The sequence below is a fragment of the Anopheles cruzii genome, chromosome 3 (genome assembly GCF_943734635.1).
Source record: "Anopheles cruzii chromosome 3, idAnoCruzAS_RS32_06, whole genome shotgun sequence".
Lineage (NCBI taxonomy): Eukaryota > Metazoa > Arthropoda > Insecta > Diptera > Culicidae > Anopheles > Anopheles cruzii.
Genome location: NC_069145.1, coordinates 16,043,242 through 16,061,683, shown reverse-complemented (window position 1 = coordinate 16,061,683; position 18,442 = coordinate 16,043,242). Strand labels below are relative to the sequence as shown.

Below are 18,442 nucleotides of genomic sequence, written 5' to 3'. Positions count from 1 at the left end.
TTGTAGGTCAGTTTATTACACTTGAGGACGCTAGGTAGACTTTTGAAGGATTTGCCATACATTTCTTTGCCTTACACCGGATAGATTTGCGTTTGCATTTGCGCAATCAATGTACACTTACACATTGGCCTTAGTATAAATTAAAAGAAAAACAAAGGTAGGAAGGTGGTTAAGCGTGGCGTGGGGCCTATGCCGATAACAACCTTACCCGCTTTGTTAAAGAAGAAGCCAGAGACCGCCCAAAAATTAATAGTGGAACTCATCGGTAGTAATAAAATAGTATTTTATATTGCTGGGTTCTGGGTTCGTACCACTTGCGATCATGCCCCGTCGTCCCGTCCCTGGTTTGGGGGACGTTCACATCAAGTTTTTTCCGATTCCGAGTTTCCGGAGGTTGTTCGTGGCTGCTGTGGCCCTCCGGCACGCACACATACAAAACATTCATTTGTATTTGCCCGTTTTACTCCTAACTCATTTTCACTCTGACCCACTAGAGCACACACTCTTTTGCTACGCTTTATTCGTTCTACTTGCTTATGCTGCTTCATAATACAATAACCTATTATATATCGACGTAAAGATACAAACAAAATATGCGTTATTAATAACCATCCCACCGTCCTCGGCTACACCCCGCCATGCTTTCTTTAGCTCCGATTTAGCTTTAATCTTACTGAGTACGGATTTCCGTTTTGTCGCTCCGTGTCCCGGGTGGTGTTTGTGTGTGTGCGCACCACTACCTGTTCATTAGATTCGAGTGGAGGAAGTTCTGTTCCGCGCGGTTTGGCGAACGGAACACACGCCATGTCGGTGAGGATCGTGGCCTGACGCGCACCTCACGCTAGCCGGAGCGGTGGGCCGATTGTGCAGTTTCGAAGCAAACACGCCCAGCTGGGCGGCGGCTGGCAAACGGCGGGAAAGGATTGCTGAGGAGAATGATGTGGGGTCCCAAAACAATTGCAAAACATCTATTGGCCACAGATATCAATGTAGGACAGAGGCACCCACAACGAGGCGCGTCGTCGGCACCACCAAAACCCCTTTGACCCCGGCCACGGCTCATCAATCGTCGGCCCCGTTCGTCGCGTCGATAATTCGTTCGAAACCTTGCTGCGCCGCGAAAGGGCACCGCTTGGGTGGAACTCAAGTGAATCAAGTGGCCGAACTGTGCACATTTGCGCCGTAGACATAAGTAGAAGTACTGCCCCAGCCCCTGCGTCGCTGTTGGCCGTGTATCAGAAATTCTATCCTGACACACGGAGCAAATCGAGAGTTGGGATATTTGGAAAACGATTCTTTCACTGGTTTGCGGTACGTAGCACCGCAACGGATTCTCCCGGATGATTTGACCTGTAAATTGACATGGTGGCCCCCTAGAAAGGCTCCTCGGATTGCGGCACTCAGGCACAGGGCAACAGAAGGGCAACAGCAACTGTGGGTCATGTTTTGCGTCCTCGTCGCGCCCGCAGCTGATCGTTGTCAGATCGTTCTCTTCACAGGGCCTGCACTTTTGTCTTATCGTTCCCTAACCTAGCTCGTTTGCGTATTGCCGTCGGTGCGTCCGTGCGACAGCGCGCCAAAAACTGGGATGCGCTTGTTTCGTGGATTGTCTACCCAGCCTCAAACTTACATACAAACATACAATCACACACACACACACGCACACTCAATCACAAACATACGTAGTACACATCTCGATCGATCGATCGTCATCGTCTGTGTCGTGCCCCGCTCGCGCCGGGAGGCCTCTTCCAGAAACAATTCGCCGTCGGTGGTTGGTGGCGCTCGGGTCGGGTCGGGCGAACATCACTACTGCACCACGGCGGCCCCGGCCGACTTCAGCAGATTCAGTTCCTTGTCCTTTGCCTGCACCACTGAGCGCCAGTGGATGTCCTGTTCGATCACGCGCGCTTCGAGGTTTTTCAGCATAATTTCCTGCGGAACACACGAGAAGAGAACCACGTTTTCGTGAACCTGCCGTCGTACCCTGGACCTGGCCTCGAACTTACCGTATCGGCTATGATGACCTTATACTGATCTACGGTTTTCTGGAGCTGCTCGTTGCGCAGCGCCACTGACTGGTGGTCGTCCTCCTCACCGCCACTCTCGGTGGCGCCGTTCTTGTTTGCGCTTTCGCCGGCCCCGTCAGCCCCGGTGGCGCCGTGCGCGTCATTATTATTGTTGTTATTTTGTAAACTATTGTTAACGTTGCTATGCGGAATAAGATTATTATTGGCGATCATATTGCTGCTGCTGCTGCTCCTACTGCTGGCGGTGTCAGCGGTGTTGTTGTTGACCCCAGCACTACTGCTGGTGGTGGTGGTGCTGGTGGTCGTCGTTTGACTGGCGACGGCGGCCGTGCTGTTTGTCCCCACTGTGGTGCTGCTGGCGCTACTGTGGTTCCGGAGCAGCAGTTCGTGTTGCTCCTTGATGCACCGCACGGTCGCCTCGAGCCAGCTCTGGAAGTCGGTCGCATCGACGGGCAGCGTCGGCACGACACCCGTCGGCAGCAGCAGCTGAACGAGCAGGTCCTTCGTGCGGTTCTGCTCCTCCAGCACCACCTTGCCGACGTCCACCTTCTCGGCGGCCTGCTGGCTGATGCTGGCGGCCAGCTTCTGCTGCTGCTCCTGTCGAGCAAAAAGAGAAGCCTTCATTGTAGTGAACCGGCCTGCATTGGCCACTTCGCTCCAAATGGGTCGTCCCCGCTCTCAAGTCGCCCGTTGTTGGGACCCTGGGACACTTACACCGTTGTTCTCGGTTGCCTTCGGCCCGAAGCCATTTCTACGCTCGGCATTCTGCAATGCTTCAACCAACTTCCAGTTCTTGGTTCGCAAGTTCTACGGTTATGCCGAGCCATGCAAGGTGAATGGAGGGGTGAATGGATCACGCGGTGTGGTCAGGTAGTAGTAGGTTGTGGTGGTGGTAGTGGGTGGATCAGTTCAACGGAGATCGTTAAATGGATCTCGAGCAAAGATCGTGTTGTGAGGTGCGCGCGCGGTAGACACACGTTCGAGCAACACACGATCGCGATCGCGTGCAAAAGGGAAGAACGGAAGAGAAAAAGAAGATCAACTTAAAACAATCGATTTCGCGGCCCTTATTGGAACCAGTTGGAACACGGTGCTCGCTACTCAGACTGGGTTCTGCGCGGTGCATAGAAAGCAAGTTCAGTGGAAAGCCGATGAAAATTGGGAGCAAAACTTTTGGGGTTTCCTAATCTGCATTTCGGCTTAACGGATATGTTAGTTCAAACGAAACCTGTACTGTTTGGTGTTAAAACATTCACGCAAAAGTGTCTCTCAGAGTATTTACAATGCAAATATGAAGCCATCGGACAACCGATTAACTTGGAAGGAAGCCCCTTTACCGATGCCTTGTCATGCCGACTACTGACCGGTTTTGAGCCGGTGATTTTTGCCTAACACAACTCCCCGACGGCGGTCCCACACACACTTACGTCATTCCGTTGCCGCTGTTCCTCGAGCTGCTTCAGCAGCAGTTCCTCCTTCGCCTTGAGTTCGTTCGTTTGCTGCGTGTAGTCGGTCAGCAGACTTTTGCAGTCGACCAGCTCTTTCCGATACGCCTCGAGCTTCGATTTGGTAGAGTCTAAGGCATTCTGGAGGTTCCGGATTTCGACCCGGTTCATTTCGTCCGCCTGGTTGCTGGCGGCGGCCGCGTTAACCGCGTCCTTCTGCTTCACCTGCAGTTCCGCCTTCAGCTGCTCGATGGCGTAGCTCTGCTGCTGGCAGCTCTTGTCCAGCTCCTCCTTCTGGCCCACCTGCAGCTGCAGCTGGTGCATCTGGCCTTCGTAGGCAGCCAGATCTGTGCGTGCGGAGCGGAGAAGAAGCGGAGAGTGAACTCGCGTTGTAAGGATCTTACCCTGTACCGCCACTTACCCTGTACACGTTGTCTCATGAGCTCATCTTTGCTGTGTAATAAAATCTCGTACTCAGTCTTTTTCTTCAGCAAATCCTGCAGAAAACCAGGAGGGTGGGCATTAGCACAAAACGGAATTGGCCTAAAGGACAGTCGACGGCCGGTGCTTACCTCCTCGGACTGTAGCTTCTCGTTCAGTAGCTGACTCTTGGCCATCAGTTCCTGCTGCAGCCGCTGCAGATCGTTCTGGAGCTGCGCGATCGTCGACCCGTGATCCTGCGTGGCGGCGTGCTCTTTCGAGAGCTGAATGTACTTCGCCTGCAGCTGCTGGCACTGCATCGTCAGGGCGTGCTTCTCGTTGGCCATCTTGTCCTTGAACACGGTCAGCTCCTGCGTCAGGTGGTGCACCTCCTGCTTGCGGTTGTTCAGCTCCTCGACGTAGCTCTTCAGCACCGCGCTGGCCTGCACCTTCTCGCCGTTCAGCTCCTGGCGCAGCTCCTTCAGCTTCGCCTGCAACCCGGCCGCCGCCTGCTGCTCCTCCTGCAGGGCCAACTCCTTCTCCTGCAGCTGCCGCTTCAGCTTCTGGAGCGGATCGGACGGATCGTTCCACTCGGACGGGTCCTTGGCCAGCGTGTCCTGCTGCTTGTTGAGCAGAAAGTCGATCAGAATCTGGATGTCGTTGCGCGGCAACTCGGCCGTGCTGAGAATGTTCACCACCGACTGCACGTTGACCCCGTCGGCCACCTCGGCAGCCAGTTCCTGCGACAGCAGCTCGTTGCGCTTCTTCTTGTTTGCCTTCTCTTTCTGTGCCATCGCACCGCCACCGCCCGTGGCCGCCTTGCCTTCGCCTTGTTTCTTCATCTCAACGACCACCGGGGGCGCTGCGGCGCCGGCGCTCGGTTGCTGTTCGTTGCCCTGACTTTTCGGTGACATCTTGGGATTGTGTTCCTTCTTGCCCTTCCCCTGACGCTGCTCCTTCGGCTGGTGCTGCTGCTTTCCTGCCTTGGTTTCCTCCTCTTGTTTCTGGAGTAAAGAAATCGAAACGGGGGAGGGTTGTATTACATAGGTTCCTGCGAACCGGAGTCCCCTTGTCACCGGAGACCCACCTGCAGGCGAGCGATCTCCAGAGCATCCTTCGGTTGAATCTCCGCAAAGTGGTTCATCTCCGGGACGGATTCCACCGGCTTCACCAGCACCGGTTCGGCCTTGTTCACCAGAATGCCCCCGGAGGAGCCACCCTTCTGAAGGCCTCCCTTCTTTCCACCCTGTTGCTGCTGCTTGGCGTTTTTCTTCTGTGAAGCAAACGGCTTGTTTTAGATTGAATTATCCCGATTGGCCACCGCGATCGAAAGTAAAGCACAAAGCGGCGTGACGTACCTTAGCGGCGGTGTTGTCGTTCAGCGGGAATGCTTCCGTTTCGGCATACTCCACCGTCAAGTTGGTTCCCAAGCCGGTGCGTTTCTTGGCACCGAACGCGAGCGGATTGATGTCTTCCTCCAGCTGGCTCTCGGACGAGTTACCGTCGGTTTCACGCTCGACCACCTCAACGCGCTGGGTCTGCTGTTGCTGCTGCTTTGCCGCCCGACCCTTCTGACCGCCGGTGGTTCCGCTGCCGGAGTGTGCCTTTTTCGTTTTCTTGTTGGCCGACTCCTTGCCTGGCTTCGACGACGACGACGACGATGACGTCGCCGCGGTAAGGCCCAGGATCTTTTCGCGCATTTCACGCTTCTCCTTTATCATTTCCTCGAAAGTTTTGCCCTTCGGGAACCGGCTAATGAAGAGCATCGACAGGAACGAGACGAGCACAACAATTGCGATAATGGCGATTGTAGTCAGATCCATCTTTGCATGGTTTGGTGGTACACTCGGTGCGGGATGCTGGTAGCGGTGACCTGCAGCTGTCGGTAGTTACTTCTTTACTACTGCGGTGGGGTCTGTGGAACCAAGTGGAGAGAAATATAAGCGAAATTACTCAAACGAGTCACAATCTCGTACGCCGCGCGGGCGCGCTCTCGATAAGTTAATTGGATGATACGGGCAACGCCACCGACGATGGCACGCCGCCTCGCGCCGATTGCACAACGACGAACCCAAACGACACGCCAAACCAGACAAATTGAGGACACACAGGCTGGCGACCGCAACCAGCAGCAACGGCGGCCGACGCAAAACGGGAAGACCGTTTGACAAGTGCCGTGTCCATCTCGTGTGTGCGTAAAGACCACCATCGATCGGCGGGCTACACCAGGCACTGGGGCTGGACAGTGATGGGTAATTATTAATGACTTAAGATCTGTGTGAGATCGCGACGGGCCTAGCTGGGCTGCTGGTGCGACTGATGAACGGAATTGCTTAGCTTACGCCATCTTATTGAACCATTCGCTGTACTTGAGACTAATTTAGTAATAGATCACCCAAGACCCCGGGGGGACGATGGTGCTGATGTGTGCATGATTTCTATTAACTCCAATCGACCGACCGGGTCCAGAGCCAGGCCATAAAACGCGCGCTTGACAATATTTATAGTCAACCTCGAAACGTCACGGCGGTCCAGTGATCAGATCTTGAAGTAACGGTCATTGATAAGTCTTAGGAAGTGACGCGTTCATCGTGTCGAGAGTCTATGGCTTTCTTCCGCTGGTTAAAATACTGGCCACTGCCATTAGATTTATGGCGCAGTGCCCGCAGGATGGGTGCCATGTATGGTTTAGTTTAGAGTGTGTGAGATAACACGGGCAATGTTGGTCCTCCGGAATGCATCTTATCGGAGTTCGGACACGAATCAAGTACCCGGGCCCGATGACAGCAATCGGCGCCATTATTGTGTGGGCAAGTATCGTTGTGACTCCATCGGGTTCGGCGGTGTGAGTTTCGTGCTGCGCTTTCCGGTTTCTTATCACCGAATCGGGTTTCCGAGAGTTAAAAAAAATCAGAAACGAACAGCATCATGCACGATGGGACCATACGCTTTCAAGCCTCGAATCCTCGAGCTCTCGCGTTCCTATGGGAGGCGTGAGGTCGACCCCAAACTGACAGGGGCCACGGTCCGAAAATACCTCAACAGCTGGAGTGGAATGACCATTCAACTGATAACCGTCTCGCTGATAGTGGCCCAGCCAAGCAAACAAGGAGAAGAAGAGTAGAACACATGCCGGTCGACGCTGAACCGAGATGCAAGGTACTCTCGTGGGCCAAAGCAGATGATCACCGTGAGGATGGACCGGATGACGTGGGATGATTGCATAACTATCATATCTCCAACGAGGCCAATTTCGGGCGGGCAAAAGTGACCCACGTTTGCCACTAGATTGACACTCGGCTCTTCGTTTGTGATTAGATTAGTCATTGTTTGCATTATCTAACAGAAGAGAAGCTGGTACCGTGACTTCAAAACGGTTTCACTTTTTTTACTTCCACGAGACGCACCACCGGACACGTGTTTCGGTTTTCGAAATCGCACCAGGAACTGATCTCCCAAAAACCCACCGCAGATCACGCCAACAAACAACAATCGGCGGAAGCGAAACTAATTTAACGCCGGTCCGGTGTCGGTTACGCTTTTTCGATCACCGCGGCCCCAGCAGCGGCTGATCAATCAGCGCCTTTCACTCGAAACGCATGGCGTTCAAGTGTTTCCCTTATTTTTTTGGTCTTTTTTGGGGGGCTTCTTACGCGGGACCGATCGTTTACGCGACGCGAAAAGCGAAATTTTCTGGCCTCACACACCGCGACGGATGTGAGGAGAAAATGGGGTTTTGGTTCGTTTTCAATATCCACTCACGGGCAAGATTAAAAAACAAGAAAAACTCTACACTTTTGATTCCCAAATTATATTTTTTGTCGTCTTTTCGTTTCTCGAGTCGACAAATTCGTGCCACGTCAGCGTGATCGATGTCGTGGCAACAAGGTCGTAGCGGTGGCGATCGTCGGAGAAAAGAGCTTCGGGACAGGGGAGCCATTTCAGTTCGGACCCACCCACCGTGGCTGACGCGCGCGCCCGTGGAATCCGCGATGGTAGAAAGCGAACTGCGTGGCGTCGGCGACTATGCACCACCACACGGGCCGCATGAGCGCATCGCCGTGAATGGTTGGGAACGGGGCGAACACGCAAAAACCAGTTGCCAGCCCGGACAATCCGGATGCACGGCCTTTTCCCTTTTGGCTGGTGATGGACGTTCCAGCAATTAGCGCACCCAGCCAGCCCGAAAGGTCTCTCTGTGTGTGGAGGGCTTTCCTTTCGCCGGGCCGAGTGGAAGGTGAAATTTGTGATTTCCTTCGACGAAAGACGTACGAAAGGCCCTTTAAGACCTTGTGCCGCCTCTCGAAAAGGAGCAAAACTGCAACTCGCAAGCCGAACGTCGATGGCAGGCCGATCGTGAGGTAAATTATAGAAGGCGCTGCAAGCGAACGCACACACACAGGAACACCACACTCCCTAGCAACCTTGCAGCTGCGAGAATGACGTAGACACTCGCCCCATCCTGTGCACCTTCTTCTCAAGGTTGCAAGCAGCAACAAGACGACAGATCCGGTTTCGAAGCTCTGCAGCGCCTGCCCCGACCGACTTTCGAACAATCGTCAAAATGGCCCACCACCGGATACATCGTTACAGCCCGAGCGTTCTACAACGGAACGGACCCCGTGCATTTTTTTGTCTCTTTAAACCCGTTCTCGTTGACCTTCATCGTTGGACGGAAATCCGGAGTGAGAATTTAATTTGGTGCTAAAATAATGCCCAGCTGTCATCTGCCGCCGCACACCGAAGTACGGAGGCGAGGAGTAACAAAAAAGAAGGTGATTCCCCCCGGCCCGGGGAAACCGGGTGTTTCGCATGCCGCCACGAATTAAAAAGCCACTGACGTCCCACCGCCGGCCGGGCGAATTTCATGCACCACTCGCGTACTGTTCCCGGTTCCGGTCGTTTCGGTTTTCGTTTACTTCTCTCCCATATTCTGCGCCACACGGGTAACACAGGTATGCCGCCGTCGTCGTCCGGGCGCTTCTTCGTACATTGGCTCCATGTTACGTTTCGGTTCGGTTCGGCCTAACTGCGGGGAGTTCTTCAATGGGAGACTCCTTAATTTCCTATTGTCGTCTGCTGGCGCCACAACCACTGCCGTGGCAGGTCACTCCAATTATCAGCTGTTGATAATTAATCGTTTTCTAATTAATGGAATTGTAATGCATTGAAAGAAAAGAAAGCATAACGCTTCGATTGTGGCAGAATGCAGTCACGCACATTCCATTCTGAGGTAGAGAACAACAGAATGACATCAGCACGGCACGGCCCGGCCAGTCGTTGGACCGGCAAGGCCAGAAGGAGCGTAAACGTAACGTAACGAAATAAAAAGAAACAATGTATTGACCGTCGAGACACTGTCCTTCTGTGTCTAGCGGCGACGGCGAAGCCCCAGGTTCTCTCTCGTCCACCGTGCTATGCCCAGGACAAGAGAGAAGGGTTGTCAAATCGCGGATCCCATTCAACCCCTTCTTCAGGACCGGGCATTCCACCGGCGAATGCTTTCGGTGTGAGCATCATAGTTTATTGCGCGACCATCGGTAGCCGGCTGAGGCCAGCAACAGCGGCGCAGCAATGTGTCTAAATTGCTTATTCAAGTGTCACCACGCTCGCTGGGGCCGTAAAGTGAACAGCCGCGCCCGGGCGGCCGCAATGGGGAAGAAGATGCCGCGAATCAAGTAGCTCCGCTGCCGGCTGCCGGATGGTGGTGTTGGTGATGATGATGATTCGCGAAGGCACACATTATTACAGCGCGGCGACTCGCAGCCCCGAGGGGCCGGCCCGGCTCTGCTCACGTATGAGAGGGCTAAGCGCTAATCTTTCGACCACGGAGACCACGGAATGGCGGGCGGCCTCTCAACCTTTAACCAACAACGCACTCCAACACCTTGGAAACACACGGCCGCCGTCGCCGTTGTGGCCGTACACCGAGTTTGGTCCCTCGACGCGAACACACTTCACTCGAAGGGGTTTGGGGGTTCTCGTCGGGGGTATGCTCTAGAAAAAGAGCCGGACCCCCGGCTGCGTTCGCACTCTTGTCACAATTTATTAATTACATGTTTCACCCGGCCACCAGGCCCTCTGTCGCGACGGTCGGCGAAGTTCTTTGCCCCACCCCGTCGCCGGTTCCCAGGGCATGTCTCATCCGTTTTCAATCGGTCCTGAAAATTACCACCCAAAAGATTAGGGAGCAAACCGGGCCATCAGATGGTCACAAAAACGGTGGCCCAAAAAGGGGTCATACGCACGCCGGAAAGCTGATCAGCCCCGGCACATCCCGGCTAAAAAGTGTTGGCCACCCATTCTGCCGACATGCAGACACTTTCGGTGGTCTCGCCACACACATGTGCGATGTTCACCACAGGTCGCCTTGGATACGAAGGAGAGAAAACCGGAGTGGGCTATGGTGGGTCGGAAAATTCCCATAAATCCTGCTTTGTCTCGGCAAGACCCCGTGCGGTACACCGGTGCGGGGCCCCGGCCCGTGACGATGGCTCTTTTGCCCGTCAGCTTCCCACAAAGGCCCTTTCAGACCGCTGGTGTCGCTACACCCAACGGTGGCACAAATTGCTGAGACTCCTGTGCCCTCGTGGTTTCGCCACCGTTTCCACGATTTACATTCGACCCCTTTCCCCAACCACACTGATTGGTGGTTTTCGCCTACGGGTTTTTGTCTACGCTTCTTGCTTTTTTTATTCTCATCAAAACGCCGCCGCCGCCTGCTCTTTCGCTGATGCGGCGCGCTGCTGCTGCTGCTGCTGGGACTGATTTGTTTCGCTGACGCGCCACACACGCACTCACACACACACACGCGCGCGCACACGGCGGCCGCGTTCACACGGCGAGGGGGGGGGGGGGCACCAAAATCACTTACACTGGCCAGGTAACGGTAGTTCGGGAAGACCCAAAGAGTGGTGCCAAGTCGCAGATTCCTCGTCGCTGTCTCGATTCGGCTGAATGATTCCCGTCGGACACCGGAAATAGGGCACGGACCAGCTCTAGCCAAATCACACGCCCTTCCGCGCTTCTCCCGAAGGTTGCTGGTGCCCCAAGCTGCACACCACAGAGAACACGGTGCTAGACGGCGCTACTACGACGAAAATCTTAGGCTCGAAAGGACACACGCCGCGACCGGGACACGCACGGTCCCAACGGATTGGGGGCGCGGTGGGGGGAAACGGAAAAAGACTAAACGGAGACGAATCTTGCACTGCTGCTGCCACACGGACGTCCCAGATCGGTTTTGGGGTTATTTGGGACACCGGAACCGAAGCCACAGCACCGCAACCACGGTAAAAGGCTGGCTGGTTGGTAGTTTTCCGCAACGGGGTGGCACAGAACGGTGAACGGGTGAAGCGAACGAGATGTGTACGGAATCGCGCGAGTGACAAATTTCACTGTAAATTGAACACGTAGGAACAGAATGGAGTAGAAACGAACGGAGATCAGAAAATCGGGATTGCCGATGGCACGCACACTAGTTCGCAGTTGGAACCACCGAGTGCGTGTACACAGCGGGCCGCGATGGTGTGCGTGAGCAGCGGGGTCATCGGCTTCCAGTGGAACGTCAAAGGACGTGAAATATTTCACGCAATGTTGCCCCGGCTAGTGGCGCAACCATTTTTCCGTAGATTTTTGTTGTTTTTGGCGGATTTTTTTTTGTTTTTCATGAGACTTTGAGCTTAATGCCGTCATTCGTCTCTTACCCATTCATTAAAGAATGCATTTTTACAAATAACTTTATTTTCTAACGATGTTTTCCACTTTCTGTGTGCGAGAAATATTTTGACAGACATCATCATTTTGGATATTTTGACATCATCATTCGTCCTGTCATTTTTGCGATCAGCCGGAGCAAAACAGAAAGAAAGGTTTTAAATACCAACTTGAGCTGAGATTTCTCGCCACGCCACGGGATGATCGAAATAAAGGCGAAACTGCTACGCGACCAAAGTGCGGTGTTTATGTGCGGTGAGGTGGTGGAATGCTTGATCGATTTCGTGCATCCGTCGCTGCCGGAGCACAAGATTTCACAGAGCAATAGGTTCGCCCACCGTGCGGCTTCGTTCTGGTTCGGCTGATAACCCCGCTTCGTGTGCCGTTTTCTAGTGACATTCTGGAGAACCTGGCCTGGGCAACGGTGCAGCTGCATTGCTACTGCAACTCGTCGGTGACCGAGCGCTCCGGTAACGATGCCATTGCCACGGGTCGCAATCTAAGCGGGACAACGTCGCTGAATGCGAGTAACCGATTCCAGGGAGAAGAACTGTATTCGACCGAACCGAAAATATTGTTCTGCGATCTGAGACTTTCGCCCGGAGAAGCCAAACAATGTGAGAAACACAACGATAGGGCCTCCTGTGCGACATTAGGTAACGAGTGTGCTTTTCTTTTCTAGTTCTCTATCGCGAAGCGGTACCGCTGGGCACACCACCGACGTATCGTGGAATTCGTGTGAAGTACTACTACAAAATAACGGTCGCTACCCAACGTCTCGGTTCCACGGTACAGGCTCTTAACATTCCGATACGCGTGCTCCCCTTGCCGCTACCTCAGAGCGACCTCGATGAGGCGATCACTCTGAACGATGAGTCCAACGAAGATCTGGCACCGAACAATCCGTTTCTGGAGAAGAAACGGCCACCGTCGCGGATAGAGTACGCGTTACATTATCTGCGCGGGGTGACCGCCAGGCGACGGCCGAACTTTTTCATGATCAACAACAAGTGGGGGAAAGTCGGTCGGTTCTGTCTGTTCAAATCAGCCTACAAGCTGGGTGAGGATATTGTAGCCACGATTGATTTTAGTTGTGGCACGGTGAAATGTGTCCAGCTCTCCGTTACGCTGCAGTGTGAAGAAACGGAACTCAAGCCCATGCCGACTGAGCCTGACCCGGGAGAAGCGCCGTCCAGTTCAACGGCTCAAGAACCAGTTGGGAGCGGGGCCGGGGAGCCGGAAGAACGACCGAAGAACACCCCGCGTGTAACGAACTACAGCAAACATCACGAGGTGTGTCTGGGGATGCTCCAAACGCAGGTTATACTGCCCATCCCGCTGCATGTGACCCCCACGTTTCGGACGTCGGTCGTCGAGGTGACCTGGAAGCTGCACTTCCAGTTCGTTACCAGCACGAACCCGGAGTTGAGTAACGAAGCGATGACGGTTGATCGTACGAGCGAAAACGAGGCAGACCTGGAGTGGGTCGCCCCGACCGACATTGCGATAGAAACGATGATATGGAGCCTGCCGATTACTATCTACCCTACGGCACCGTTGCAAATTCCGCAACCCTGCGGCGAGTATAAACTTCACATCAAGTGAGCACGAGCGGCATGAATAAACCGACGCATCATTCCGAGAGTAATGTTTTGTATTTCCTATCATTCCGAGTCCGATCCCATACCATCGTCCAGATCGTCCCGGGTTCGCGTATCATCTTCGCCGTCCTCCTTGTCCCAGCCGGATTTTTTCCCCGTCAGAAAATCGGCCCGCAGCGCGCCCCACGTAGATTTGGGCTCCTCGTCGGAATCGATCTCCGACTTGATGTCTTCGGATTCTTCCTTCTTGATCAGATTGTCTACCAGCTCCGACTTTGCGCGCGGTCCGTTCATCAGTGCGTTAAGGAATTCTTTCTTGTTAAGGCTCTTCAGCACCTTGTCCCGTTTGTACTCCAGTTTGCCGGCTTCCTCTAGCTTTTGGTTTACGTCCTTCTGCTGGTTGCGCACCGCATTAAAAAGCTGCACCGTGCCCTTGGTGGCCACTTTTCGGAGGGAGCGCTCACGCTCGTAATCGTGCACCGAGGGTCGCACGCGGAGCCCAAGGATGTCCTTTTGTCGTTCCCGCTTCAGTAGCGCCTTCTGCCGCAGCAATTGTCGGGCCAACACGAGATCGTCCGGTTTTTCTTCGTTCTGCAGTTTTTCGCCCACCGGTTCCTTCTTTACTTGACCGTCTGCGCCAACGACATCGAACTTGTACTTTTTGGTCTGCTCCTTCTGGCGCTCTTTCTCTCGGTCCGTGACCGCTTTCGACAGCACTTTGGCGTCGGTGCTTTTCCGCAGAAACTTCGCCATTGCTTTGGCCCATTTCGTGGCCTCCTGTGGTTCGGCTTCGGCCTCGCCGCGCGTTTCGCCGTTATCGTCATCGGACATTGGAAACTCTTCGTCGGACATGAACTCCTCGTCCGCGCTGCTACCGTCCTCCAGCGAATCGGTGTCACTATCCGCAGCGGGAAGTGGTTTTACTGTGAAAAGATGGCAGCTTAGTGGTGCTAGGATTGTTTGAAAATTAGGTATTTTACCCATACCTGCCGTTTTCTGCTTCGCTTTCAACATTTTTGTGGGCACGTTGTTTGTGTACGGCGCGCACTCGAGAAATCAATCCTATCTGATAAACGCCATGTGGTGGATAAACGTCAAGTTCAAATTCGTCATTTTATAGCGCGGAGCTTTTTCGACGGGTCACGAAAAATGATTTAGTTTGTATGAAAAAATGATCATTTAATTTGGATGAAAATAATTTAATTTGTATGGGAAATAATTGAATTAATTAATTAATGATTTAATTTAATGGGAAAATAATATTTTTTTTTCGTTAAATTTCTTGTTTTGTCGTTTCTTGCTCTTTTAGTTTAGAGTTTGGAGTTTGGAGTGGAGCAAATAAACACGGAGGAGGAATTATTATTCTATTCGGTTGTCAAATCGCCAGCTAGGAATCGCCAATCGGTGTGTGTGCAATCTTCGCGGATGCGAGTTGAATTACTTTTCCCCGCGAGCTTATGTGTACGTCCGTTCATTGTTGATTGGTTTTGTGTTTGCCACTTCCTGTTGCGACTTCCGACTGCGGGGGTGTTGGCCGATCGGGTGTGTGAATTTTTGTTTTTGTGCAAGTTCCGGAGTTTCTGTGTTGATGTGCGGAACAGAAACGTATGATGTGATTTGTGACCCCAAGTTTTCAGCAACGCAGTTCCCTCCAGCTGTGTGTGACCGCAAAGCTGCGCCCTGTTCCAGCTGTTCTGCTCGGTTACGCGTGATTCCTTGACCCTGTTGTGACCGCGCAACAGGAGCAATAGATGCTGGCCTGCAGAGTACTTGCGTCCCATTTGCTATCTTGTGTGCCCCCAGGCACCGTATTCATCATCATCTTCTTCCACTGAAGTCATCTGTTTGTCGCGCGTTGGCGCATTATTATCAATCCGCCGCGAACGGTGCTACAGTTCATTGCTCGCGCGCTGCATCAAGCATCCAGTTCCGGATCGACGATCTGTTACGAGCGCCAGTGAACATAATGACGCTGGCCGGCGTTTCTAGAGCCACGACTGACTGCAAACTGGCGGGGGATCTGCGAAGCTAGTTGCGCGTTCGTTGGGAGCTCTATCGAAGACCCACTGCCAAGGGCAGAGAAAGAGAGAGACTAGCGTTTACGTCACCCACGCTGCATCGATGGGGCAAAATCAACTAAAAGTGTTATCTCTTTCAGCGATCGAAAATAGTATACGCGGCCAGCAGATAAGAAAGTGCGAAAGTGCGAAGTTTGACGAGTTGAGTGGCTTCCAGAATACTAAATCGTCGGAACTGATCGGGGTCGCCGATGAAGGGGTCGAGTTCGGCGTCGAGTTGGGAGTGCGAATGATGCCAATCATCGCCAGTCGTTACTAAGATTAACGGCCCCAGTCTGGCAATCGATTTTCTGTACGCCACTAGCCCCTAGCTACCCGCCGAAGCCCTTCCGAAGTGCACTAAAGCTGTCCGTCCTGAGAAGGAGTCTGAGCACGTTTAGCTTTTCCAGTGCGGCGCATAAGACCTTGTTCCAAAGCCCAAGCGGCAACCTAAAGGCAGCAACTGTGTAGACTTCCGGTTGCTGGCTTCGAAACTTCTTGTGTGTGTGTGTGTGTGCCCAAGGCCCTTTCGCCGTTCCCGCGAGTACTTCAAGCTGGATAATGCCGCTGGCCAACTCGATCGACCCATGGAGAGAGAAAGTCCCAATCAGTATCGTCGGTATCGAGGTAAGTCCCCGCGGGAAGGCGCCGGTGTTTCTTGGTTCCGGTTTTGAGAAACAACGTTTCGGAAGTACGGAACCCCCGCCGCGCTGTGTTGGCGTTACGCCGCCGTTTCCTCAGTCTCAGCTTCTTCCTTTACCATTTCTCAATTCGTTTGTCTTTCGTTTTGGACAAACTTTCCTACTTTGCTTTTACTGTTTATTTCTTTCGCGTATTGTCTTTGTTCTGTTGTTATTATTTGTGTTTTCCCATTGTTTCGTTCCATTTTTCCCGGATTGCTGCTTCTCGTAAATAGGTATTATTTTGCGCTCAGTTCTCGCCGGCTTCGTTGTTCATGGTTTCCATCAATTGTTGAGAGCATTAGGAATCAAGGTTTGTGTGCTGCGTGTGTGTTTTAGGCCCTGCGTGGTGTGTAGAAGAGCAGGCGACGGACGATACCCGCTCGGTCTTATCGACTTAACGGCCCCTAATCCCATCAGCTAGTGCACACCTTCACCTTGGACCTACTGAGATTAGTACTTCTGCTTCATTTCTATTTGGTAATATAAGTTTTATCAACCGATGCCATTTTAAACCGGTTCAACAGGGACACATACCGTCCGAAGCCGTATGCTCATCGAGTGTGTTATCTGGATGCCATATCAATTTTCGCTACGCCCATTTTCCATGTCTTCCCAACTTTTATTTCATCATTTCGCTCATGGAGATCTTCGATGCCAAATCATTCAGTATAGTAGCCTGAGTAGCGGTACACAAAACCAAACCCACGACATAGGTACAGTTAAGTAAGAATGAATTTAAAACTTGGTTCACCTATTTTTAATGCAAGTTGTCATTTCTTACCGGAACACCCTGTATCCACTACCCTTTCGTTTCGCTCCATTCGGTCAGCTAGCACTACTAAGCTCTACGTCCCACGTTATTGGGAAAACTTGGGAAAACCTTGCGCCTAATTAATGCTTGCCTCGGGCTCGGCAACCTGCTGGAGCGTCCCGACAAAAAACCCCAAACCGGACCGTGCCTTGGGTATGAAGCGAACCGCTTTGCCAGAGTTGGAAAACTTTTCCCAACTAATCTGATTACCACCGCAGACGGGGTCGCTCCATGCGGGTGGTCCCAAAACCGGCCAGGTATCGGTTTCCCGAGCCATGTTTGCCTACGGCAGAGGTGCATCATCAACCATTTCCACCTTGTAATGATTGTCAATTGAATTTTTGTCAGTTAATAGAAACAAATCTGGGTGCGGCATTTCGAATTGCTATGGAAACGAGCCTGGGGTAACGTAAACCAGTTGGTTTGGCGGTCAGTTGGCGCGTAATGGTTTGCTTACACTTCGTTCGTTCGTTCATTTACACTGAAGATACTCTATTCAATTTCAGTCGATTTCGCCTCGAGCTGATTTTAATCCCACTCGATGAGTGGGTCGAGCGGAGCAGCGGCACACAGCAAGAATCGATGACTGGAAAAACCAATCTCATCGGCAAAATCGGGTTGCCCTTTTGCTTGGTCTCGACGTTGGAATTACCGATAAGCCTTTCGGCGACGTACGACGGCACCGCAGGCTGCCGTAGCCGTCCAACCTGTGATCCGGTTCCGGTCGTGAGCCGGAAAACGGTTTGTTTGATTTTCACCCCGGGTGGGACCGGCTTATGTCGCCGGCGATGATGACGCTGACGACGCTGACGAGAAAACCGGGCGAAGCTATTCGTTTCACTTTCGTCACCCTTCGACCTCTCCGGGCTCGGAACGATGGAATTATCGATTTTGCATCCCACATGCCGTCGCGGTGCTAACAGTTCACCATCCACCACCCTGTTCGGCCCCATGAAGAGTGGTGCCGACGTTGGCCTCAGGACCTGAGGGGCACCGACCAGTTGCATTCGTAGCGCGCGGGATTGGGTTTGAAAATTTTATGCGATGCTGCGGTGCGATTGAGGGCCCCTTCGGGACATATGGTTGCCACTTGTCATCTGCCATCTTTTATTGGGCATCCATAAATTAATCTAAATTTTAAAGACTAATTGGCGCATCGAGTTACACGAATCTTTTTATGCTTGGTATCTGAATTTTTATTGCGAACGTATTACATTTCAAGTTACACAATCATTCCTTTCGAAATTCGATTTTCCTGCCTCCTCGTTCGATCCCTCGATATTCAAAGCTGGCCACAGCAGCACCTGCTGGAGTATCCGTTGGCTGTAAACGGCGCGTGTAGAGGCATTTCAAACGCATTAGCAAAACAGCCAACAGTCGAGGGGCGTGCATACATTCTAGTTCTCCGGAGCCAAACAAAGTTGCACAGCGAATGTAACGGGAATGGATGTGTTGTATCGATCCATGTTACAGAGCTTGTCTGTTGGCTACGGTCGAACTACGGAGCCCAGATATGCATAGCTGCTACGGGCCATTCCATCCAAACCTGGCGAATACGCTTATCTCATGCCGCGGGGTGAGTCTGTGGTGGGTCGGGAAGCAACATGTGGCCGGTGTGCGACCCGGCAAGGTCGGTAACTGCCATCTGTCGGTAACTGCCTACTGTCCACACTGAGTCA

At 52.8% G+C, this 18,442-nt stretch overlaps 4 protein-coding genes across 4 annotated transcripts in view; 2 read left to right on the top strand and 2 right to left on the bottom strand.

Annotated features, from left to right (window-relative positions):
• Positions 1-5,718, bottom strand: LOC128272038 (ribosome-binding protein 1). Its single transcript, XM_053009750.1, has 8 exons — positions 5,254-5,718; positions 4,983-5,168; positions 4,048-4,899; positions 3,897-3,972; positions 3,458-3,822; positions 2,739-2,837; positions 2,010-2,627; positions 1-1,935 (listed from the first exon to the last, which is right to left on the bottom strand). Exons 1-8 carry the CDS (start codon positions 5,716-5,718, stop codon positions 1,810-1,812), a joined length of 2,787 nt encoding a protein of 928 aa, XP_052865710.1. The 3' UTR covers positions 1-1,809.
• A 6,093-nt stretch (positions 5,719-11,811) lies between these two features.
• LOC128273065 (RAB6A-GEF complex partner protein 2) lies at positions 11,812-13,216 on the top strand. Its single transcript, XM_053010979.1, has 3 exons — positions 11,812-11,939; positions 12,005-12,228; positions 12,294-13,216. Exons 1-3 carry the CDS (start codon positions 11,812-11,814, stop codon positions 13,214-13,216), a joined length of 1,275 nt encoding a protein of 424 aa, XP_052866939.1.
• A 59-nt stretch (positions 13,217-13,275) lies between these two features.
• LOC128273277 (RRP15-like protein) lies at positions 13,276-14,243 on the bottom strand. The gene is made up of 2 exons (XM_053011213.1): positions 14,199-14,243; positions 13,276-14,135 (listed from the first exon to the last, which is right to left on the bottom strand). Exons 1-2 carry the CDS (start codon positions 14,224-14,226, stop codon positions 13,276-13,278), a joined length of 888 nt encoding a protein of 295 aa, XP_052867173.1. The 5' UTR covers positions 14,227-14,243.
• Positions 14,244-15,730: 1,487 nt separating this feature from the next.
• The window catches only part of LOC128274344 (ribosomal protein S6 kinase 2 beta-like), a 19,578-nt gene continuing 16,866 nt past the window's right edge, over positions 15,731-18,442 (top strand). The window contains exon 1 of the mRNA XM_053012507.1: positions 15,731-15,896. Within this exon, the coding sequence (XP_052868467.1) occupies positions 15,831-15,896 (66 nt within the window). The 5' untranslated portion in view covers positions 15,731-15,830. The remainder of the gene's footprint in view (positions 15,897-18,442) is intronic.